General features: G+C 38.7%; 2 protein-coding genes across 8 annotated transcripts in view; one reads left to right on the top strand and one right to left on the bottom strand.

Annotated features, from left to right (window-relative positions):
* The first annotated feature begins 703 nt into the window (after positions 1-703).
* On the top strand, positions 704-13477 carry RLIG1 (RNA 5'-phosphate and 3'-OH ligase 1). Its single transcript, XM_075551214.1, has 7 exons — positions 704-911; positions 4399-4516; positions 5646-5741; positions 7232-7348; positions 9309-9506; positions 10527-10696; positions 11690-13477. The coding sequence occupies exons 1-7, from the start codon at positions 822-824 to the stop codon at positions 11876-11878; spliced, it is 978 nt and encodes a 325-aa protein (XP_075407329.1). The 5' UTR covers positions 704-821; the 3' UTR covers positions 11879-13477.
* The window catches only part of CEP290 (centrosomal protein 290), a 101986-nt gene continuing 89879 nt past the window's right edge, over positions 12487-24593 (bottom strand). For all 7 annotated transcript variants that reach the window (XM_075551213.1, XM_075551207.1, XM_075551211.1 and 4 more), the window contains 6 exons: positions 24285-24457; positions 21056-21197; positions 17586-17659; positions 16846-16943; positions 13720-13799; positions 12487-12798 (listed from right to left, as the gene is read on the bottom strand). In XM_075551213.1, coding sequence (XP_075407328.1) covers positions 12568-12798; positions 13720-13799; positions 16846-16943; positions 17586-17659; positions 21056-21197; positions 24285-24457 — 798 coding nt within the window. In that variant the 3' untranslated portion in view covers positions 12487-12567. The remainder of the gene's footprint in view (positions 12799-13719; positions 13800-16845; positions 16944-17585; positions 17660-21055; positions 21198-24284; positions 24458-24593) is intronic.

Genomic DNA, 24593 nt, shown 5'->3' with positions numbered 1-24593 from the left:
TTTATTTGATAGTCAATATTTTTTATTCAGTTATATTCATCACTTACCCTCCAATGTCTTTTGAGCAATGAAGCCAAATGGCCATTGCGAACAGTCAATTGAGTACAACTCTTGCCATTTGGACTCTGTTGGAGCACACATTTAAGATTAATGGGTGTCTTAGAAAACCTTTGAAATCGTAATCTGGGTATTGGCGTTCCCGGGGTTTTGGATTAGTCTGGTTACTCCACAAAGCCTCCAGAACTGACCTCCCAGCCGCCGTTATATTGCACAATGAGGCGTGGTTCACACGCTAACTTGTTTAATGTGTGTTTGGGGTGACAGGTGCTTTAGATGTAGCGTTTTCTAACATTCTCCCAGGGAATCACTTTTCGTTGTGCTGGGGATATTTCTAAATTTCTCCCCAAGTGCTTCCCAAGGAATTTCTTAAAGAGACTGAATAATAGGTTTGCTCACAATGTTGTGAAATCGCCTTCTGAAATAATTTATCACTTACAACTTGACATTATTTAATGTTCAAAAAATGTCGTCGGTTACTAAGCGTGGCTAAGTGCACACCCCCCGGAAACGGATCTTTGTTTTTCCATGTTTTCAGAACCCAGGCTCGCACGAGGATGCGCTCTGCGGGCTCCTCAGCCACGCGCACTACAACTCCCAGCAGGCGCCGCGGCCGAGCGGCTGCTTCCGGGAGGCGGGGTCTTCGTCTCTCCCTTCCGGTTGGACTGCGCGGGTCGAAGTGCGGAGGTGCGGTGGCTGCGAGTTGGTGGTTTTCACCCAGCGGGGAAGCGCGCGCGGTAATCGCAGTGCCTTCTGAGCCCGCCATGAGGCGCCTGGGTTCGGTGCAGCGGAAAATGCCGTGCGTGTTTGTGACGGAAGTGAAAGAGGAGCCCTCCGCCAAGAGGGAGCGTCAGGTACTGCGCGGCGCGGGGGGGAGCGGAGGCCGCGCGGGGCTCTGGGAACTGGAGCCCGCACCTGGGCGCGTTGGAGCCTCCTGCACACCAGGAGCATTTCTCTGGCGGAGGTCTCAGCTAGGGCCCTGCAGCCTCTGAGCTTAAGGGAGGGAAGGTGCAAAGAACGTTTCCCATGCATCGTGACGTTAGCACTTTGGGGAGAAGCCCCGGCAGTACGGGGAGGGGTTCGTGTTGGGCTGCGGACTGCAAGATCAACAGTTTGAAACCAGCCGTGCCGTCCGGGAAGGGTGATACTCTTTACCGAGTTACCGTCTCGGAGACCCAAGGGGGCAGCTCCTCTCTGCCCTGCGGGTCACTATGCGTCAGGGTCGACTCGGTTGTCGTTCATCAGGTTGGCGATAAATTGGAGGTGTTGGGACACTTGCTTTCCCCTTTCTAACCGGGGACCGGATAACCTGATAGAGTGCTTCTAAAGGTTAGACCTCCGTCTACTGTTAGCCACTGTTTTGATTAGAATTGTGGTGTTCCAATTCCAAAATTTGGCCGAGCCATGTTGTCCGTAAAGCATGACCTTGTCAATGCAGGCTAATGTACAGGTATCCTGGATCACGTTTCCTCTCTACTACGTAAGGAAGACCTTGGGCAGCAGAATCCCAAACTTTTCCTCTTGTGTTTCCTCCTGATTATACAAAACGAACAGGTCCGTTTTACATCATCAAACACAATGAGGCTTCAAAAAGTTCATGGAGACATGGAATGAAATGATACTGGATAATGGCATTTTTGCACGAGCTTTCTGAAGTCCTCATTGTACATCAGCGACACTGGCCTTCTCCGTGTCTTCTTAACTAAAAGACCTTGAAGGTGGAAGCCGTCTTGTTATTTCTGTAGGAAACAGCATCTAGGAACTGACACACAGGCACCCCGCTCCCAATGAGTAGAATCGGAGTCACAGCGACCCTGTAAAGTATTCCGAAGGCTTCAATCTTCATGGCAGCTGTTGGCTCATCTTTTGTGTGTGCTGGTGGATTTGAACAGCAGACCTCACGGGTAGCAATCCATTGCTTTCCAGACTCAACCATTAGAGCTCGGGACTCACTGAATTAAAGAATGAACTTCCAATTGACTTCATGCATGTTTTTAATGTTTCAGTTTACACATTTTATTAGGAACATCTGCCTTTTTTTATCCTTTATTCTGTCATCACCTAACTTGGTAGTTTTCTTGCTACCAAGAATGACCATCTCACATTGTTCCCTAATGAAAATCCCACAGTTACTCGTGGTTTGTAGCTTTTAAAAGTTGTGACAAACCTAATCCATATGATTCAGTCTCATCTAGTAATTTCAGTTCACTGTACCTGTGGTTCTCCATTAGAGCTGAATTCTCAACTTTGGATGGTGAGGGGAGGGATATAGTATGTAAAGTACCCTCCCCCAGGAGGAGGGGTTTACAGTTTTTAGTGTAGCATTCATATTGTTAACTGTGCTTCAAGATCTGCCCTTAAATCATTCCCGTTTTTCTTTCTCATTTCAAAGTGAAGCTTTTGTTCTAGCAGTCTATTGTCCTGTGAACATATGTCCAGGTTAGCCCTGTCTTTATGCTTTTGCTAAGACTAGTCACTGTCTGGATTATCTGGATGTTTACTTTCTTTAGCTTGTAGCTTCTCAAGGCAGTCTTCCATCAACTCAGCTATCTCATTGCGTTCCTTCCAGAAATCGTAGGGGACCACCCAATTGATACTTGCTACTTATTTTTATTCACACATAGCCTTTTTTCTAGTTATAGTCTAAAGTCTTCATGAGAAGTAGAGAGTCTCGTATACCCCCTAACGTCTTAGGCAGCTCTTTGGATTTGTCAATGGAAGGTAACTTATAGGAAGATACCTGCCATTGGTAGATTCTGATAAGAACATTTGTGCTCCATAAGAGCCCAGTGACAGGAGTCCTGGTCATGTAGTGGCTTTCACATGGTGCTGCTTGTCACATAATCAGCCGGTCAGAATCGCCAGCTGCTTCCCATGAGGCTTCCTGTTGCAGAGAGTTACAGCTTTGGGCCCCGTGAGGGGCGGTCGTGTAGGGTCACTGTGAGTTGGACTCAGCTCAGGTGCAGTGTGGGGTTTGAAAAGCTCCGCAGCAAAGCCATCCTGCCCAGCCCTCCAGGGATGATTGATGTCCACTGATGACAGGGTCTTAAGTAGTGATAAATCCAATAAATAGTCGGGTATGTTTTGGAAGTACCAGCTCAGTTCAAGAATGCGCCAAAAAGCATATCAATGGGAATGAGGGGGAGAGCAGAGTGGAGACCCAAATCCCATCAGTAGTCCATTGGACACTCCCCTGTCAGAATGGCCACTGGAAGAGAAGAGCCATTCAGGGTGCAGTATAGAACCAATGAAACATACAATCTTCCTGTAGTTCTTTAATGCTCCTCACCACCATGACCCCAATTCTGTCTTACCAATCTGAGTAGACCAGAACTGTATACTGGTACAGGTAAGAGCTCGAAATACAAGGAATCCAGAACAGATAAACCCCTCGGGACCAATAAGGGGAGCAGCAATACTAGGAGGGCAAGGGAAGGGAGGGTGGTAAGGGGGAACCAATCACAATGATCGACATATGACCCCAGTACCAGGGGGACGGACAGCATAAAAGTGGGTGAAATGAGCAGCAGTCGGTGTAAACCATGAAGAAAAAAATTATAAATTATCAAGGGGGCATGGGGGAGGGGGAAATGAGGAGCTGATGCCAGGGGCTCGAGTATGTTTTGAAGAAGTTGATGACAACATATGTAAAGATGTGTTTGACAAAATGGGTATATATATATATATATATATATATATATATGGATGGTGATAAGAGCTGTAAGAGCCTCCAATAAAATAAAAATTAAATTAAAAAGAATGGGGCTAATTTCCCGTTTCCCTACTGCATTAGAAATATCAAGCAACTTCCTGACTGGGACCTTTTTGTCCAGATGTTTACACAGCTCATTCCGCCGCTTCCAGTCTGCTCACATGCTATTGCATGAGAGAAGACATCCCTGCCCCGTATATAAAACACGGCACAGCCGCTCTTTCTCTCCCAGTTTTCTTCTTGGCTCTCACATCATATTTTGCCTTTTGTTGTTACCTCCCTTACTAAAATGCACATTCTACCGAGGCTGGTACTTTCTCATCCAACTCTATCCCCAGCGCCAAGCAGCTAGCAGGTAGTTTATAAATGTCAAGCAAATGGTTTCACATTCTGAATACTTGCTGAATGCCTTGTAAGTAATTACAAAGCTGTGGGGAAAACAGGCATTACTGGAATTGTTTGTATAAAAGGGGGATGATTCAGGAGCACTTCATAGGAGCAGTAGTTTTACTTGTCTGTAAGGATGATCCCTTAGACCTAGTAAAATTAATGAGATTCCAGGTGAGGTGTGTGCACAGGCATAGAGGCTGTCTGTCTTAAACCAGTTCTCTCTCTCTCTTTCTCTCAAGCCATTTAAGGTTTTGGCAACTGAAACTCTAAATCACAAGGCATTAGATGCAGATATACACAGTGCAATTCCAACAGAAAAAGTGGATGGGACATGTTGTTATGTTACTACCTATAAAGGTAAAAACTATTTTACTGTAAATATAATCAAACTCTAAAACCTAAATCTGAAATGGGGTTCAACTCAGTGGCACCTAACAAAAACTTAAGAGCAAAATAATACAAATTGTTACACTAATTTTTTATATCATTGTGTCTTTAAAGGTGGAAAGGACTGTAACATGTGATGCTCATTAAAGGCCAGGCAGCATGATAGATACCTTAAATGCGTTATCCTTAATTAACCTATAAGTGTCCGAGTTTTTATATGAGGAAATCAAAGCTCAAGGAATTTAGAAATAATTTGTGCAAGACCATGTCATAAATGGTAGGACAAAATGGTCACAGACCGTTTTCCAACGTTTAAGCTTGACCTCTTTCCATGGAGCTCAGTGAAGTGTTAACCGATTGATTGTCTCATTTTATTATACAAGGGAGTTTTAAAAGTTCATGGAAAAATGAGATTAAAAGATAATGTACATTTTCCATGAACTTTTTGAATCCCCCCTCATGCTTCATTTGCTAACCTCTGTCTTTAAATTGCTCACGACTTTTAGTTTTTAAGATGCATGAGTTGCATCATTTTTTGTTAGTCACAAATTGTGTTAACAAATCCAGTTTAAGAAAAAGGCTAACCAATATAGCCAGGGTATTACAAGTAAAGGTGCACATCTCACAGCCGGGGAAGGTGGGTGTAGGCTCTTCTGTCCTCCCTCCCTGAGGTTGCAGGGTCTCAAATCATAACGTGATGTGTGCAGGGAAGGAGGCCAAACTGGACTCTCAGCTGGAAGGCTTTATATTTTGCTGGTGATACAGGCCTGTGCCTTGCTGGCATACTTCCCTGAAACACCTTAAACCATGCTTATAAGGAACCTTATTAGTACATTTCATTTCCATAGCATGTTTCCAGATTACTTCATTTTCTCACAAATGATAGTTAGTAAAATTACAGTGTCTTATAAAAGTATCAGACATTTGCTTTTTCCTTCATCCCTATTCTTTCGCTAAAGAGTGAAGTGTTCTAGCACCAGTTACCACTAGAGTGTGTACTTAGAAGATGACTTTTTTATTTGTAGAAAAACCGTCAGAAATCTTCCAGTGTAATGTGTTTCCTTCCTGCCCTCTCTCCCTATTGCTACTTGTGTTTTAGGCCAGCCGTATCTTTGGGCGAGGCTAGACAGAAAACCCAACAAACAAGCTGAAAAAAGATTTAAGAATTTTCAACATTCTAAAAAAAATTCAAAAGGTTAGTGGACTTTTTTTAACCTCTTTTTCATTATTTACAGAGCTCTGTGTGTGTGGTATTTCTGGTCATATTGCTCTGGGTAATTTCAACAGTTTGCAGAAAAGAATATTTTTATACGTGAAAGAATATTCTTGAAACATTTACAGTGTTTCCTAGTATTTCTGTGACTATAATGTGAAAGAATTTTACTAAAGTACAGAAATTGCTACACATTGTAACATCTAAGACACATGAATGTAATTTTATAATCAGGCACAAATCACACAAAAATTTCACTTTTTATATTAGTACTTTAAAATGCATGTAAGCATTATATGAAAATGGGTTTTTAAAGTTTTGGGGACGATTCTATCCACTCTGAATTCCGTCAAGCTTCAGTTCCATCTTTCCACAGGTGTTTTGAAGCCTGCTGTACTCTGCCTTAGGCTTGTTAGAGTGCCTTCAGTCAAAATCCAAAAGTGGCTTCCACGGCCAGTTACATTCAAGGCTCAGAAGGTTCTGGCCAAGTTTTTTTTGTTTGTTTCTTATTTGGGTTTAAATGGTTAATCTTGATAGACTTTCTCAAAGGACACAGGTTGATCCCAAGGAGCCTGTTATGAAAAAGTGTGAAAAAACCTGAAGATGCATTGGTGAGAAAGAAAGAGGCCAGGAAAGTTGTACTGAGGACTCATTTCCCATCACAACAGTTCAGCCTGTCATTCTTTGTCCTTTGGGAACTTTGTCAGGAAACCTTACCCAGGCCACCCGGCAGCCCCTACCTGACCTCTTTAGACTTCTGCATGCGCTCCCCAAACTCACAAGAACATTTACGAGGAATGTGATTTGGAAGTTCCTAGAGGAGCCTAGATGCTACTTATGGGTTGGATGCTAACCACAAGGTCAGCAGTTCCAAGCCCCCTGCCACTGTCCAGGAGAAAAGTGAGGCTTTCTCCTGCCCCACAGAAACACATTTGGACAGTTCTCTTCTGTCCCATAGGGTTTCTGTGAGCTGGAAAAAATTCAGTGGGATTGAGTTTGGCTTTTTGCAGAGATGCCAAAATTACCCTTTTAATGTGGTGTAAATTGAAAAACAAAAAAACAGAGAGACTGAAAACTCCACCTTTAGAATTGTACCGACCTAGATGGAGGATGCGTCAAGAAACAGTTCTTTCTCCCTTAAAAAGAAGTCTCTTTCATTTGATAGCAATACTTTTTGACAACCTTGCATTATCTATAATCAATGTGTTTGATTTACTTTATCAGAGGGCTTCAAAAAATTCATGTAAAGGAATTCTGTTATCTGTCAATTACATTTTTCCACAATCTTTTTGAACCCCCCTTTAAAAATGGTATGCTCAAAATTAAAAATACATATCAGTACACGTCAGTACCTTAACCCTGCGTACAGTCATGTTATGCTGTTCAGGAGTTTATTACTTACTGCTTTAATTTGTTTGGTGTTTTATATTTTTTGAAATTGCTGACACAATAAAATTGTCCCATTCTTTTAGAATTTTTTTGGAATGTTGAGGAGGACTTCAAGCCTGTTCCAGAGTACTGGTTACCAGCGAAAGAAATAGAACTGTTAAATGGAAAACCTGTCCCTGATGAGAATGGACACATTCCTGGTATCATGAAATCTCTTTTGAAATGTTGTTTGTATTTACTAGTAGAAAGAACAAATAGTCCATCCATTCAATCAGAATTTAATAGAATGTAATTCTATTAATTTTTTTATAATCTTAGTGATCTGTATAACTAATAAATACAGAATATATAAACCACATGTCTGTGAGGTCTAACATTTATACCAAAGCCTTTAAATATCAAGAATGTTGTCTCAGAATATTGGTAAGATGATATTATATTTTACTATCTGAAAATCAGTGAAGCGTTGAGTTGGGATATTACTAATGCCCTTGACGAGACAGGTTGGTAGAATCTGGACTGAGACGTCATGAGACCTTATTATCTTTAGAGTAAGGGAAATGTAGGGCCCTGGTGGTGCTATGGGGAATCAAGTGAAGAAAGGTTCGGTGGTGTGAACCCCCTCTGCTCTCTGGGTGAAATCGGATGTGTGGCTTTTGTAAAGCTTTGTAGCCCTGGAGCCTCAGGGACGACCCTCTTCTGTTCTAGAGGACTGCTGACCTAGAAGCAACTTGGTGGCAGTGAATTTGGTTTGGGGCTTAGATTTCGTTCTTTTTTTTCTTTTCCAGTGACCCCAGAAAAGTTTCTTGATGAAAGAAGTTGAAAGTAGTATCTCACTGTATTTTCTAGGGACTGATGGGAAGGGTTTTAGAAACGTATGCTGATGTATAGGGGAGAATTCCAGAGTAACATCCGCTCAGTGGGTGATTTTTAAATGTTATTTTGTGCAGTCCGCTGTTTAATGCTCTGATACCAGAGTGAAAATCAGACCCCGTGTCTTGAATCTGCTTTTAGACATTTAGGGGAATCTGTGGCTAATAATATGACTTAAAGACTAAAAGATCGCCTATAATACAATGAGACAAAAGAGGAATTTCAACTCCTGTGGTGGCTTCCAAGAGTTGATATTTATATTGAAGCTTAAGAGCCACATAATTAGTTGGCAGGAAGGAAGGAGGGTGGGCCTAGGCAAACTCCCAGGAAGAGAGCATGGTGCATTTAGGATGTTTCAAATTAAACTTCCTTATGGCAGGAATGGTTAGGGTGTACGACATCTGGAGATTATAAAATAAAGGAGTTTGAAGATGATTTTAATTAAGGGGGGTACAAGAAGACTCAGTTTAAATTTAGAAATACTCTCACTGCCATTGAATCAATGCTGATTCATAGCAACCCTATTGGGACCGGGTAGAACTGTCCTGTGAATCTTTGAGAGTGTAACTGTTTACTGGAGTAGAAAGCCCTGGGTTTCTCCCTCCAATCAGCTAGTGGTTTTGAACTACTGACCTTACAGATCACAGCCCAATTTCAGTTTTGTGCTCTGGTAAAAATGGGCCTGGTTTCACTGAAGGCTACCAGACCAACAAAGCAGTTTGTAATATGGGTGGGTGAGGAATGGCACCAAATCAAAGGAGGTCACAATGCCATATAACAGTACAGGTTTGTGTTACTTATTTTTGAAAAGTTTTCCCCAGTGAAAGAGCTTATTCTGACAAGATTGAGGAAGGAGCAAATAGCAGTAATACATTCACTAAATGCGGAATCAATAAATTGTTCAATAATAATTGGGACAATTCAATCAGTTATAGAATACTTTCATTGTTCTGAGCCAAAAAGGCAGAGAAAAAGTAATTCAATGAAAAGTTGAATTCTCCGTATTCAGTGCTGTGCAGTGCTTACTAAATCTGGGTATTAAAATGTCTTGGGCAGGAATGGCTGGGTGCTCTGTAGTGAATCAAATGTACGGAAAATTCTTTACATAAAAAAAATAACCTTTATGCTTAAAATAAAGTGGTAACGCTAACATCACTTTTTTAAAGTGTTATCTTTTAAAACTGATAGAACATTCAGTAAATAGAAAATTTACAACAAAAATAAACTGTGGTCTTGATCCAAACATAAAACAGTAATAGAATAAAACCACTTTTCTTTCAATGATAGGTTGGGTACCAGTAGAGAAAAACAACAAACAATATTGCTGGCATTCTTCTGTAGTTAATTATGAGTTTGAAATTGCTCTGGTATTGAAGCATCATCCTGACGATCCAGAACTTTTGGAAATTAGTGCAGTAGCACTGTCGGATCTGCTGGAACAAACACTGGAACTTATAGGAACAAACATTAATGGAAACCCATATGGTAAGTAAAGCCTTTTTTCCTTTTCAGGTGTAAATAGTTCATGTAAACAATTTTCCAGGCTCAACTTAAAACATAACTTCCTAGAATTCAAACTGTTTCTATTACTTTGTGTCCATGGAAGAATGTACACATCCTTCTAACCATTTGGAAGAATGAGACATTCTACTTCTACTACTACTACCATCAAGAGTTGCTGTCGATGAAGCTCACAGGGCAGTTCGACCATTTCTGAGAGCCGCTGTAAGTCAGAATTGACTTGACGGCAGGCAGGGGTGTTTTTTGTTTTTGGTTCTTACTGTTTATTCTAAAGGGTTTGTTTTTACATTTTTGTTTGTTCTTTTCCTGTGATAGCATGACAGAACTGTGTATGAAAATAATCTGCTCAGGTTTAACTACTCATTGCTTTTTAAAGTTTTGGTGAGCTATGTTGATAAAAATTTGGGGTTTCATTGCTAAGTGTTAAGCATTAAATAAACAAATAAATGAAAGACTTTTCATGATACAATATGATACAAACCACTTGAAAAACAGTTGCTTCTTTTGAGGAGCTTTTGATCCAGTTAAGGAAGATTAAAATGAATTATGAAATGGCAAACATTGCATATGAAGCACCAAAATGTAGACTATTTACAAGTCTTGAAGGTACCAAGGACTCATCGATGACAGAGGGATGGGTAGACAGACAATGGAAATTAGTTACAATAGCAGTAAGCCCATGTACAGTTCACTGTTGTAAACTTTCTGTTAAAAGGCCAGATCATGTATATTCAAACTCTGGGCTACAGATTTGGCAGGAGGTAATATGCAAATAGTAGATATGGCTATTCCCATTAAACTTTATTACGAAAACAAGGAAACAGATTCTGGCTGAATCTGACCCACAGATGATTAAAAACACAAGGTAGAATTTGGATTTACTAAGAAGAATGTACCGCCCCTCCCCCAATTGGAGAGGTAAATTTTGTCATTCTTTGAAAAGTTCCTTTGAATAAGTATGACTAATGGCAAATTGTGTCACAGGTTTAGGAAGCAAGAAGCATCCAGTACATCTTCTTATTCCACATGGAGCATTCCAAGTGAGAAACCTGCCGACATTGAACCACAATGATCTGTTGTCATGGTTTGAAGGTTGCCGAGAGGGCCGAATTGAAGGAATTGTATGGCACTGCAGTGATGGCTGTTTAATCAAGGTACTGGCAGAAACAACTTGCAGGCCTGTAGTCTTTATTCCTACAGCAAAGTAGGTATGCATTGAAATTATGTAAAAGAGTATAAACTGCAGTAATTCTAATTCATAGTAAAGAAATTTAATCTCACATGCTACCATTTTTATATGGAAACAGCTCCCCAGTATGCATCCTACAGGGCATTAGTTCTAGAGGGACACCTTAGCATTAAGAATTGCATGGTCAAACTCTGGAAAACCCTACATACTATGGTCCTCTTCTTGTGGATTTATGTTGCACATTAGTGCTCCTGGGATCCTACATAATTAACTTCATTTATTTAGGTATTTCTGAGGCTTACTTGATTATAGACTCTTTTGAGTCAAAAGAGTGTCAAGGTGACAATTTTATACAGAATGAATGGTATAATTTTTGTCCTTCTTCAATCTCTTCTATGCCTTCTCCTAAGGACCCTAAATCTATAATGTTTAAAACTGTACCCGACCCTCTGATTCCATACAGTACACTGTCTCTCCTACCCAGTATCTCTTTCCCTCTTACCTGTCCTGTCCTTCACAGGTCAGTGAGAAACACCACCTCTGGCATGAAACTGTTGAGTGCCATTAAGACTGCTGATGCTCAAGCCTCCCTTAATTTTTATAATCCGCCTTTCCCCACCCATGTATCATCTTTTCTAACTAATTGCAGTAAGTGCAAAAAACAACAAACATTCTTATATTCAATTTTTCCACTGCTAGCTCTCCTGTACTCAAACCAGACTTTTATTCACGCACTAAGTTTTTATGGAGCCCGAGTATGTTCCTGCAAGTGCTAGGAAGAGCCTTAAAATGCACCTGCCTTCTTAAAGTTTACATTCTAAGGGGGAAATGGATGGTAAATGTGGATAATGTGTCATAAAACAGCAGGGGGGGGGGCGTAGGGTAGATGTAACGCATGGGCACAGGATTGAAGATCATCGTCTGTAAGCTAAAACGAATCCCTGTTTCCTCTTCCCAGGTCCACCGCCATCACCTTGGTTTACGTTGGCCAATTCCAGATACTTACATGAATTCAAAACCAGTCATCATCAACATGGACCTACACAAATATGACTATGCCTTTGATTCTAATAGTTTGTTTAATTATTTTTTAAAAATAGATAATCATAAATTTGGTAGGCTCAAAGATATAATGTTTGATGTATAAATGGAAATATAATTTAAATAAGCCTTTTTATTATATTTGGATCCTGAATATCATGAATGTTTAAAAGGTAGAAGTAGCTTAAGGTTCCTATTGTTCAGCGTTGAATGTATCAATATGGTCTCTAGCATTTAATGAGATAAATCCTCCAGTTGCAAATATTTCAGAATCAGCAACTGGTTCTCAACTCTACACTTGAAGATGTAAATTACAGTAAACTTTCAAGTTTGCTCAGAGGTTGGATTGTGTCTACTATACCGGGTTGCTCTAAATAAAGATAACAATTAAGGCAGCAATTAGAGATAATTTATTTTCTAAGTCAAATAGTTTAAACTCTGCATCTTTATATTAATAAAACATGGCTCAACCTTATAGGCTATATATATTATCAATTTGAATCCAAGAATCTTAACACGTATAAATATAGATATACTAAAACCTAACTTTTAAATATCAAAATGTTACCTTTTTTAAGACTTGAAACTTGAATATATATAGTAACTTAACCTAACTCACTGCCTATTGCTTAATTTATTCTAAGTGCCCAAAATAAACACTTTCGTAATGAGTTAAGAGTTTCATATAACTATTTATTAAAAATTATAATTTGGGTAAAATGTACAACATTTAGGTAGAGAGAATGAAGTTCTACAGTCCAGAAGCTTGATTTTTAGATGAAATATGGGAGGCCATTAATAAATGGGCAGATTAGCAGGACTTTCATCTTCATCTTCAAATTGTTCAGAAGCATCAGTGAGACCAGTTAGTTCAAGACCAAACTGTTCAGCAAGTTTCTTTAACTTCTCTTCTAAAAGAATATTTTTTTTCACTTCTTCCTTATAATTATACTTCAGATCTTCAATTTCTTCAAAAAATGACGGGTCAAAATTTTCCAGTTCCTTTTTCAGCTTTTTTATTTGCTCCTAATAGAAACAGAACATTTAAAAGGCGCAAAGAAGTACACATTTTGTAGATTTCCACTAGTGAATTTTAACTAAGCGTGAGAGCCAAAGCAACCTGAATAAATGAAGACAGAAGTATTTCTTAAAACTTTTGTTTATGAAATATCACCGACTTTTCATCTGTCAGAACACAGTATTCTATAAGTTACGTTTTGCTCTTTGACTAAAATTTGTCAATTTTTTTTTATTATAGTGTAACTTAATCTTTCTCTAAAAACATTAGGTATTCTTAGCGAGAGAATAAAAAATAATTAGCCATTCATAGCATGTTGTTACTGTGATTAACAGTTGTTATAAGTTAAAAACTATTTACAAGTACAGAATTTTCAAGGAATAATGGTCATCTTCTAAGTCTATAAGCAGAGCAGTTCTAAGGTTTCTATTTAAGAACAAGTTAAGCATCTAAGCAAGGGGATAATTTGAGATCACTAGTATAGCCAGTGATTGCTAGCTAGTTCTAATGATCGTGCCCTATTTTCATTTTACAAAATCTTACACGCAGTAAGAAAATTAATTTCAAGATTTTCAAAACGTACTAAAAACCCTTCCCAGTGTGACCCAAAGCTGAAGAACATTAAAGCAGTGAACTATTTTTATAGCAAAATAATAAACTTAATCTCTCTCCTTGTTGCATCTCGTATTTTTCTAGTTTTTGTTTTAATACTTTTACATGTTGGTGCCATCGAGTCAGTTCTGACTTAGTCACCTCTCAACAACAGGATGATGAGCATTCTCTTGCAAGATCAAATATGTACAATTTCAACTTAAGAAGTTTTAGAACATATACTTAATACTCAAAATTGGTGATGACAGAAAAATTTTCCAAAAGTTATTTGCCCAAGACATTCATAGTCCTAAAGTCAAATATTTGAAGTTAATTACCTTCAATTGCTGCTTTTCTAAATCTGAAATTTTAAGCTGTGTCTCTGTGTCTTTCACCTTTTCTTTTAGTTGCTCGGTATCTGTCAAAAAAAATTTTAAATGAGCCTCATGTTTATCATAGTGAATAAGTTCAAAATAAAGAATTTTACAGAATAAGCAGGACAATTAAGAAATGGAGAACATGGAAAATTGAGTAGCTGACCGCTGAAATGCCTTTGAAGACAGAAATACTCTATGTTGGTTGTGTCAGGTCTTATTTCATCACAAACTGAAAGAAGAGGCATCTACTTTGTACTAACACTAAAAAGTATGGTTAATTTTTTACATAATGAAGTCTGTATTTTCCAGAGATAAATCCTAGAAGTGAGAAATTTTGCCAGGCACATAAGTAAAAGAAGAAAAATATACTGTTATATAACCATCGGTCAACCACAAGCTGGTCCAATGTTCTGTTAACCATTTCAAAAGGGCTTCAAAAAGTTCATGGAAAAAAATGAAAAGATAATGGATTTTTCCATGAACTTTTTGAAACTTCCTCACAGAACTTGGCTGTTCCATGTCATTAAGTACATTGTTACCATGCAACAACCAAATACAGGCTGGGCAAGGAACTCCGAGATACACAGCCCTGGCTCTGCTGCTTCTACTGGACAGACAAGTAGCCACATTTAGCCCAGGAGGAGCCTTCAGTTAATTTCCTGGATTTCTCACCTAGTGTTAACATCTAATTTTATACGAGATCCAGGTATGTGGGATCTTAATGCCATTTTTGCTAGATGATTTTTATCTAAGTTCGAATTAAAGACTACATATAATGTGTCCCTGGGTTATAATGGGCAGCCTTGAAGGGTAAAATATCAAATAGCTAAAGTCTTCTTTCTTCCTTTTTTTGAAATGGGCAGCAGATATTTTAATGAATTGGACAAGCACATTCTATTTAAGATGAGTGGAGATAGGGGAAAGATGTCTATGGGATTGGCATAGGAAGAACCCACATTCCTTTGGAAGGTAGAACAAAGTACAGTTCAAGCCTGTCCTTGTGGTTGTGAAGAAAGCTAATAGATTTTTAAGAGTTAACAGTGACAATATTGATCCAGACTGGAAAGGAGACAATGTAGTATAAGTGAATATTGGACATAGCATTTCCAAATGTTATTTTAATGACTAGCTTTAGATTTAACTTGGCAGTGAGTTTTAGGATTTTTTAAGACTGTAGCAGCTTGGTTGGCAATTCAAGACCACTAATTGTTCCATAGGATAAAGACGGGGCTGCCTGCTCCTGTACAGATTTACAGTTTCAGAAATCCTCTATACTATAGAGGCCTGTTACTTGATAGCAGTGGGTTTGGTCTTGATTTTGAGCCTTAATAATCTTTAAAATATAACCAAAACAACCAACCCTCTACTTTCAAACTGATTCTGATTCATAACACCCTACCTAAGGTTGGTTTCTGAGATGAAGGTGTGTGCAGGAGCAGAGCCTTTCTCCCTGAGAATGACTGGTGGGTTGGATCGCTAGCCTTGCAATTAGCCCACCCACTGCCGAATGTACAACACTAACAGGATTCTTTTTGAAATACGACCAGTATCCAGCTGTATTTCCTTCATTGGAAGAAAAAAAAATTAACAGTTAAGAAATTCCCTTGGGCCACAGATTTAGAAAGCCTGGCGAACATATCAAACATCGAAGTCAATAATATATCTGATACTATGACTTGCCTAGTACACCAGGTGGCTCCTAAAGGAGACATGTCAAAAAAGATCGACTTAAGAATTTTTCCACGAACTTTTAAAAATCGCTTGTCTATAATTTAGTCACCAAGAGACAACAGTGGTAGGAGTATGGCAGAGTGAGGCCTCTGCGATTTCTAAGAAGCCACAGTGGCATGGTGAGTAAGGCCGTTGGCTGCCAACCAAAAGGTTCTTGGTTTGATTATCAACTGCTCCCTCATGGTGTAGTGGTTACATGTTGGACTGTAATGTGCATGGTCGGCAGGTTCAAAACCAACAGCTCTGTGGGAGAACGACTGGGTCAGCATTGATTTATGACAAGTTAGGTTTCTTTAGTTTCCACCAGAGAAAGATGCTGCCGCCCACCCCACCAGTGAAAATCCCAGGGGGCAGTGCTATAAATTGTAACCGATGTCCTCTGTCACTGCGTAGCTTTTGTGACACAGAATGGGGTGTTGGTGGTGAATGTTCTTTGAATCTGCTTTAACATATGTAAAATGGAAACTTAAGCAATCAACAGGTTTGTAAGAAGTTACAGAATGCCTGTAAACAGGATAGTGTCTTGTACAACTCACATATCATAGTTCCAATACCTAATAGCAACATGCTTAGAGGGTAGGCTATCAGGAAGATAGGAAATAAAGTTCAAATGTAAATTGATATATCCCTTTGGAGCAGAATTTGGCATGTCTTTCAAATTATCAAATGATATGATTACATGTAGGCATTTAGTATAATAGAAATGTGGAAACAGTATGTATCAAAAAGAGAAAAGAATCGTTTGTTTTGCCATGTGATAAAACACTGGTATAACCAAATGATGTCTACATGTACAGATAAACAAGACAGCCAAGGTGAAACTTTTTAAAAAGCTGTAGATGTACATAGCATGTATCCAAGTTTATTCATATACAAAAAAGTATACATATCTTAATAACAAAAGGGAAAGGGTTAATCGTTTATAAATGGCAATGGCAAGGAATAGAATTTATTTTTGAAAAGGAGAAAATCGGTGATTTTACTTGTATTTTTTAAATCAGTAATAACAAGTTACACTAACATTTAGAAGAAACTCTTCAGAGGCCTTAGAAGAGTTTATATTCAGAGACTGGAAATACTAGGTCTAGTCCCCATTACTTACTGCATCTCGACAACGTGTGCACCATCCAGATGGAGCATAAATAGGAAAAACCTTGGGTACCTGTTACTGTACAGTCAACCTGAAAATGGCTCACTGAGAATATTTGTTGCTTGGGAGGTAAAAGAAACTGCTGTAAATTCCCAACATGCATTGATTTTATAAGATAGCTATTAAAAGTCTTAATGAACAAAAAAAGTACACTTTAAAATGTAGGTTAAACTAATGTGCTATAAATCTGTTTTGAAATACATTACCAAGTTTGGTACTTTCATCACCGCCATTTTTGTCTTTGTTAACTTCTATCTGAAGTATTAATTCTGCCTTTTCTTTTTCCAGTTGGTTATTAGTTAATCTAGAACACCATGATAATACAATTAATAAGTTAAAAAGGTAACACACTTCAGTTTAAGAGAGCATGGCTTCAGAACTATTGATTTACAGTGCTTAGAATATTCTAATATTAATAAAGAGAAGCATTTTTATTCTTAATACTTTAATGAAGCCTCTCTCAATGGAATAAAAATTATTCCTTTATTAATATTTATTCTTTATTTTGGTTATATATAGAATCGCTACGTGTTGGAACTGAATTGACGGTCCCTGACAAACTGATGTACTTTAAAAGAGTAGCTTTCTGTAAGAAAAGTCTAATGAGACAGGTTACACAACCCCCTGGAATTAGACTTTTCTTCCCCATCTCAGTAGTAGTTGTCTCTAGGAAGCTAACATTTAAAATATTCTATCCTAATAGTAAATTTAAACTAATTTACAAAGTAGAAAAATAATTATGATTTGGGTTTACCCATTTTCAGTACAATTACGTAAAAGATACAGTGACTGGCATTAGACCCCTTGCCATTGAGCTGCTAAATACCCAGTGAGGCTATAAAGCAGCAAGGCTGAAAAATCCTAGTCACCAGATGTAGTACAATGTGGTAACATTACACAAGAGAGGACAACGAAGTAAAAAGCAGTCGTGAGCATCAAAACGTACCTCAAAACTTGGAGCTCTCGCATAAGGCCTTGTTCTGTTTTAGCACTTTCAGGAACATTTTTGAGAATCTCAATCTTAGAGCACAGAGAAAAGTTAGAAGATTAAATTGTAAATGGAAATGTGAGGTTTCATAAATACATATTTTCAATCAAGTATAAATATTAAAAGCTGAGCTTTAATACAATTGTGTCCAACAAATGAACTCCTACCTATTATATAATTGAAAATTTGAATGAACAAAATAATCTGCAGATGAATGTTGGTAGCTGTGTATGAAACATTCTGATGAAAACGACACAGCTAAGCAATAGGTGATGGGATAACCCAATAACATCCATACAATGGAGAATTCAAGATCAAATGAACTATAAGCTATGATAAGATGGAACTCAACAATACCCACGTGAAAAGCCAGACTGAGATAGTGTATGATTCCTACTGTATTAATAATACTCTGTAAAAGCCAAAGATCAGAAGTTGAACAAAAGACAGTAAAGATGAATAGGTGAAGCACAAAGTAGTTTAGGGAAGTGAAATTATTTTGCATTAATACTGTAAAATATAAATTCTGTGACAGGAATATATGACAGTGTGCTTCTCTAAAGACTTAAGAGGCTTCTAAGTCTTACTCTGAAGGACTTTTAAAATGTCCTGTTGTGAGCTGGCAGTGAATTTGGTTTTAGAATAGAATATGCATTTGTTAAGACTGCAACAGAGTGAACCTTAATATAAGATGGACTTCAATTAATACTGTATCAATGTTGGTTAATTTATTTTAACATACAAAGGAGTGCCCCCAAAATAATGGAATTTTTTTAAAGCTATGTATTTAATTTTTTATAAAAACAAGCTTATCACAGTCAAACTACTCTCCATTACATTTAATAAAGTTGCCAAGTCTTTGGCTCCATTCTTGGAAATATTTTTCAAACTCATTTGTTTTGGCTGGCTGACAGCACCTCCCCCCTTTCTGTATTCACTTCTAAATCATCACATTGTTGTCCTTTCATGTCCTCTGCATTTGCAGGAACAAGAAGTCGCACAGAATGAGGTGAGGTGAGTAAAGGGTGTGGGGCTAGAGAAACATGCTGTTTTTGCCCCACACTGGTGCACGCAGATGCATTGCCATGGTGGCAAACCTAGTCACTTCTGCCACAAGTCAGGCCTTTTTGGTCGCACACTGTTAGGCAATCATTTCAGAACCTCTAAAATAGAAAGCTGGTGGAACAAACTCCAAATGCACCACGAGCCGATATTTTTGTCCTTTTGGGAAGTTTACCGACGTCCAGAACAAGATTTGTCATCAATCGACATTTCACTTTTTTGGAAATGAGAAAACCCTAGTACATTTGAGTTTTTTTCCCCCATAGCCCTGTCCTTGTAAGCTGTGTTCAACATCACAACAGTTTATGTGGCATTTTCCCAAGCAGGAAACAAAATTTCATAACTGCCGTTACCTTAAATCGGCCATCACAAAAAAATGAGGTTTGAGCAAAACCGATTTTATGAAAAATTCACTGTGACCAGAGAACCTTGCCAGGTGACACCACTGCACGTACTAACTCAGAGAGTACGCCTCAGTGCTCGCCTGGCAGGGAAATGTGTACAAGGAAAGCTCAGCTCCGCCCAGTGCATTCTGTTGTTTTTATTTGGGGGGGGGGTAACCTCCTCCTACATCATGCAAATACAATATATTAATAGAAGATGGTATGTAAGAAAACAAACGTACTTTCTAAGTAGTTTTTGTGTAAACCTACTGCTCTAACAATGCACGTCAAAAGCACACTGGTACATTCTGGTAGTGTTTTAGTCACTATCATTTGACAGCGTTACTACATTGCAATGTCTTAGGCACTGAGGAGTGAGTAGAAAGCAAAATGGGCAGAAGTCCTACCTGTATGCCCCTTACGTGGATTGGAGTGTGTGTGTGGTAAAGATGTAAAGGGCCTTGTTGTGATGTTATATGATGGATGTACTCTAGGATGAACTATCAAGAATGCTCCAGGGAAAGGTGACAGAGATAGAGGTGGTATACAACGGTTATGGATGACTGGTTTAAGAAGCCTGCATTCAGTCAGAGACCTGAAGTAAAGGTGTAGTCTAGGAGAATACTTGGATAAATAGAACACATGGATGAGTTTGGTTAACTGAAAGGACTACAGGTCAGTGAGGTTAAAATATTGTGAATGAGGGGAAAGTGGTAGATGGGGAAACCAGAGAACTGTATACTTTTTTATTCCAGGGATATCGGGAGGTACGGGTTGATGGGCGGGGGGGGGGGGGCAGGAAGATTCTGGGGATGGAACTTTTATGATGTACCTTAAAAAGTTTATTTGTTGAGAATATACACAGTAAAATATACATGAATTCAACAGTTTCTACATGTGCCACACGGTGACACTGGTTATAACATTCACCAACTTTAATCTTTCTCTGCCTCCTTCTCTGAGTCAGTCCTCCCCCCATTAACATGAATGCACCGTCTGGAACTTCTCTGTCTAATAGTTATAATTACTCTTGTCAAGTTGATCCCATATCGTTTAAAAGCATAATGCTTAAGGTAGATAATTTTTACTATATAGATTAGCTTTCAGAAGGCTTCAGGGGCTACTTTTAGTGTAAGGTTTAATGATTATTAAAGGGGATAGTGTCACCATTCACCCAACCCTCCTCCACGGCCCTAAGAAGTCCGGGGTCCATGAGAATTTGAAATTCTGTTCTGCCTTTCCCTCCTTTTGATCAAAGATTCTTCTAAAGAAGAATGGCAGTATTGTTAGTAATGGTAGCCAGGAATCTTCTGATTTCATGGCAAAGAAAGCAATTGTCTATGGAAGCAATGAACACATTCCATATACTCCCGTTCCTGACTCTCCTGCTTTATATTCTAAATGAATACAGAGTAGTATTTGTACTTTGGGCGGCCACTCGCAAACGTACAACCCCAAGCACTACACACTGAACAAGTATAAGTAAGCATTGAACATTATTTTCATGAAGTTGCAGCTCAGTCATACAGGGGCTGTGCCAATCTCTGTATCGCCTCCATCTTGTATGTTTGCTCTTGAATTGAGCTCTGGTGTGCTTTACATTTTAAAAGGGTCGTTTTGGTAACTGGAGAATAGACCAGGCATAGTGACAGGGCGAAGATGAATGCAGAGAGACCAGTTAGGAGATTTCTGTTCAGGTGTGCAATAGAAAACCTTGAAGAACACCGGTGAAGGTATTAAGAACGACTCAGGTTTGGGATATGTTAATTTACTCGTGTGAAAGATATGGGCTAGGAGAGGCAGCAACATAGGCGTCAAAAATGGCCAAGCGTTAGCTTGAAGGAATGGGTGAGTACGATGCCGTTAACGTACGTTTTAAAGAGTAATTAATTAAAAATTCATTTTAATTACATGATAAAGCCAAGCAGAACCTTATGGTGTAATCCATTTTTTTATTACATAAATGAAAAGTACATTACTTACCTGCTGCTCCAGGTCTTCAGTGTATTTCTTAATATTTTGTTCTCTATCTGCTGCTTCTCTTACAAGCTGTTTAAGATCAAGGATGCTTTGGTTTTTTTTGTCAATATCAGTTTCTAATTCTTTCAATTTGGTTTCATACATTCTAAAATTATAAAGGGAAAAATTGTATAGACATGTAAACAATCTTTACCTCTAATTTAAACATCAATTCAAATAAGCACTTTAATAATTAGAATCTAACCAAAATGGCTAACCATTTTGCTGCATGATTATTTAGATTTAAAGGATGATGATGACAGTAAGGACTGACTATCCTGACTTAATGGGAGTCTGTGTACAGCAGAATGAAACAGTCCTTACACTCTTTGTTACACTTGAGCTCATTCTTCAAGATCCATCTTGTTCTGGGTCTTCTCTTTCGTCACTGCCTCTACGAAGCATGATGTCTTTCTCCAGGGACTGGTTCTTCCTGGTACTATGCCCATAGGATGGGAGGTGAAGTCTCACTATCTTTGCTTCTAAGAACAGTCCAACTATACTTTGAACAGCACAGGTTTGCTTTTGTTCTGGCACTCCGTGGCACATGTGATATTCCTTACCAACTCGATACTTCAAGGGCATCAGTTCTTCAGTCTTACTCATTGTCCAACTTTCAGTGAAAGTAGCCTGCTGGGGGAGGGTCAGGAGCATGACTGCAAATATCATGGCTAGGGTCAAGACACCGCAGTCCTCAGTAATATCTTTACTTTTCAACACTTTAAAGAGATCTGTGCAGCTGATTTGCATAATGCAGTTTTTTTGTTTCCTGACTGCTGTTTCCATGGACATGGATTGTAGATTCAAGTAAAATCAGGAGACAGGTCAATGTAAATAAAGTATATTCTCAAGGTTATAAACAAAGATGGGGTCTGAATTTGACTTACTTAAAAGTGTAAATGTAACACATTTTCCCACTCACAAAATGAAATGCATGAAGTGGAATTTATCAGAATTCATCAAAAATCTATATTAATGGATTATGAGTATATTTAAAGGTGGCAAAGCATATCTGTCACACAGAGAATATTCCAGGGAAAGGGAAAGGACATCTCTAAGGGCACAGTGGGGGAAACCAGTGGATAAACTAAGAAAGGACAAACCAGAGGGATTGGAAATTTAATTTTTTTACCAGGAATTCTGAGTGATACATGCAGTAGTACTAAAATATGACAGAAGTTAATTTTTGAACATTTTGTGCTATACTGGAGGGAACTATATTGTCTGAATACTAAGTACATTATACAAACAGAACCACTTTTAGGGGAAAAATTCTGATAGTAATATGAGAAGGCTTCAAAGACTTGGGGGATCTATGATTTTTTTTAATTTCCATTTTCCACACTTTTTAAAAGCTCTCCCTTACACTGAACCAATTCATCTGATAAACTACTATACACTAGTATATTATCCTGAGAACTCTTAAAGTGATGATATAACATGAAAATATGCTCTCTGCTCTCTTTAAAGCAGACCTGAAGGCTTACTTTAAAAGGTAGTAGAAACATAGAGGGGCATGAAAATCAAAAAGAAGAAGAGATGTCAGTTGATGCTATGGCTAACCTGGTAGAACATGCCTATGACAGCAGGTCAATGTCTGTAACCAGAGGCTTTAGTTTTATTGTAATCCACACATAAACTTTTAAAACTAAAAGTGACTTTATGACTGAACATGTCAGAGATTAGGAACTGAGACCCTGTGTGTAGATTAGGAGATGGAAAGAAACCATCTTTAAGGAACGTGTAAACTGTCCCAATATCACAAAGCCTGGCACAGAATAGATGTGAGTAGGTATATTGAGTAAACAGAGAAACTACAGACTTCAGAATGAGGAAGACCTAATATGCCATGGATCCCAGTAAGAGATCTCAAAAGCAATTTACTGCACGGAGTGTATAATCCTCTCTGCTCAGAGCGTAGACAATTTGAATGTACAGAAGGAACTGAATTACATCAGGTCAACGCGAGAAGCAGGTTTTCCTAAGCTATGGAAGCTACTTGATTGAAGAAACCAAAGTGAAGTAAGGCCTTTAAAAAATACATCCAGCATGAAGCTTTAGTGCCTATGCAACATGTACTGAGCAAACATACCTACAACTAATGAATTTCAAAATAACTGAAAATTCTCCCTGAATCCACATGGGCTTGCACAAGGAAATGGAAAATCATCTGATAACAGTTCTGGCTGAGAACCATTGCTCAAGACCAAGTAGAACAAAGGAAGAAATTCCTTCCATTATAATCTACTCTTGTTACTTCATTTAACCCTCACTTAAACCCTATAAATTATGATCACTGGTTCCCATTTGTAGATGGAAAAAGGGAAGTCTTGGGGGGGGTGGAAATGAACAAATCTGTTTTGGAAGAAGGATAGCCAAAATGAGTCTTACAAGCGAGGATGGCAACTGTCTCGTGTACTTTGTCCCTGTGACTAGTGGGGAACAGTCCTTGGAGACGATTTTCATGCTTGTTAAGGTTGAGAGTCAGTGACAAAGGAAGATCGATGAGATGGAAGGACACAGTGGCTAAAACAACAGGATCAAACAGCAATGGTTATGAGAATGGTGCAGGATGGACAATGCTTTCTTCTGGGTACAAAGGATTTCTGTAAATTGGAAACAACGTGACAGAAGAACGAGTAGGTTCTGATTAGTCCAGATTTCATGGGGACAAAACGCAGGAGGACATCTAGGCTGCCTCTTGTCTGTCTCGCCCTTCTCTTTCCCTTAGACTTGGCAGGGGGGCAAGTGTAGCATGGTGGGCCCGCTGTGGGACCTCTGCAGCCTGACAGGGCGGAGGCTCCATCTGGTTGTAGTGAGCCACTCCCAACAGCACGTGGGGCAGATGGACAGCGCAAAGACATCCAAGTGGACACATAATGTGTAGACATAAGGAACTCTGAATATGTAACAGATGAGTTTGCTTGAAGAGAGAGAGCAGATACATGAGGGTAAACCCATAATTCCACGCAGGGCAGCTTTAATGGAAAACCACATGGCCGAGGTCCAACTCGGCTACAGCTTTCAGATGCCTAGGAGGAGCTGCTGAAAGGTGGAAATGAAGGTAACACCAGAGCCTTTAAGTGATCCATCACAATCTTTAGATGAATTATATCATGTCACATACTTCTAAAGTAAGGATGACAGAAACAACTGACTAAACTTAATACAAGTTTAAAGTATTTATTCCTACCTTGTAACGACAATTGATTTCCAGCTCTTGCTGTCAGCACCTTCAAGCTGCGGACCTCTACTTTCTGCAAACTGTAACCTCTTACCAGTCTCCTCTAGTTGGACTGTCATCTTCTCATTTAGTATTTCTAAATTATTCTTGGCTATTCGTAATTTCTCTGCAGCTTCAGATTCCTATCATTAAAAACTAATTAGTATATTATGACAAAATACAATCGTTTTCATGGACGCAGTATATTCAAATAAATTTGGGAAAAAAAGCCTAAGTTCTACATTTTGATTAAACAATGCAATGTTCCCTTTACTATCT

Source organism: Tenrec ecaudatus, chromosome 6 (assembly GCF_050624435.1).
Source record: "Tenrec ecaudatus isolate mTenEca1 chromosome 6, mTenEca1.hap1, whole genome shotgun sequence".
NCBI lineage: Eukaryota > Metazoa > Chordata > Mammalia > Afrosoricida > Tenrecidae > Tenrec > Tenrec ecaudatus.
The sequence above is the reverse complement of the archived record's forward strand: the minus strand, read 5'-3'. Positions and strand labels throughout refer to the sequence as shown.

Bases quoted from the DNA above. Each gene is read 5' to 3' on its own strand.
- RLIG1 (XM_075551214.1), top strand. From the start codon at position 822: ATGAGGCGCCTGGGTTCGGTGCAGCGGAAAATGCCGTGCGTGTTTGTG. The intron at 912-4,398 runs GTACTGCGCGGC...CTTTCTCTCAAG, and splicing joins CCGCCAAGAGGGAGCGTCAG to CCATTTAAGGTTTTGGCAAC. The intron at 7,349-9,308 runs GTATCATGAAAT...TTTCAATGATAG, and splicing joins TGAGAATGGACACATTCCTG to GTTGGGTACCAGTAGAGAAA.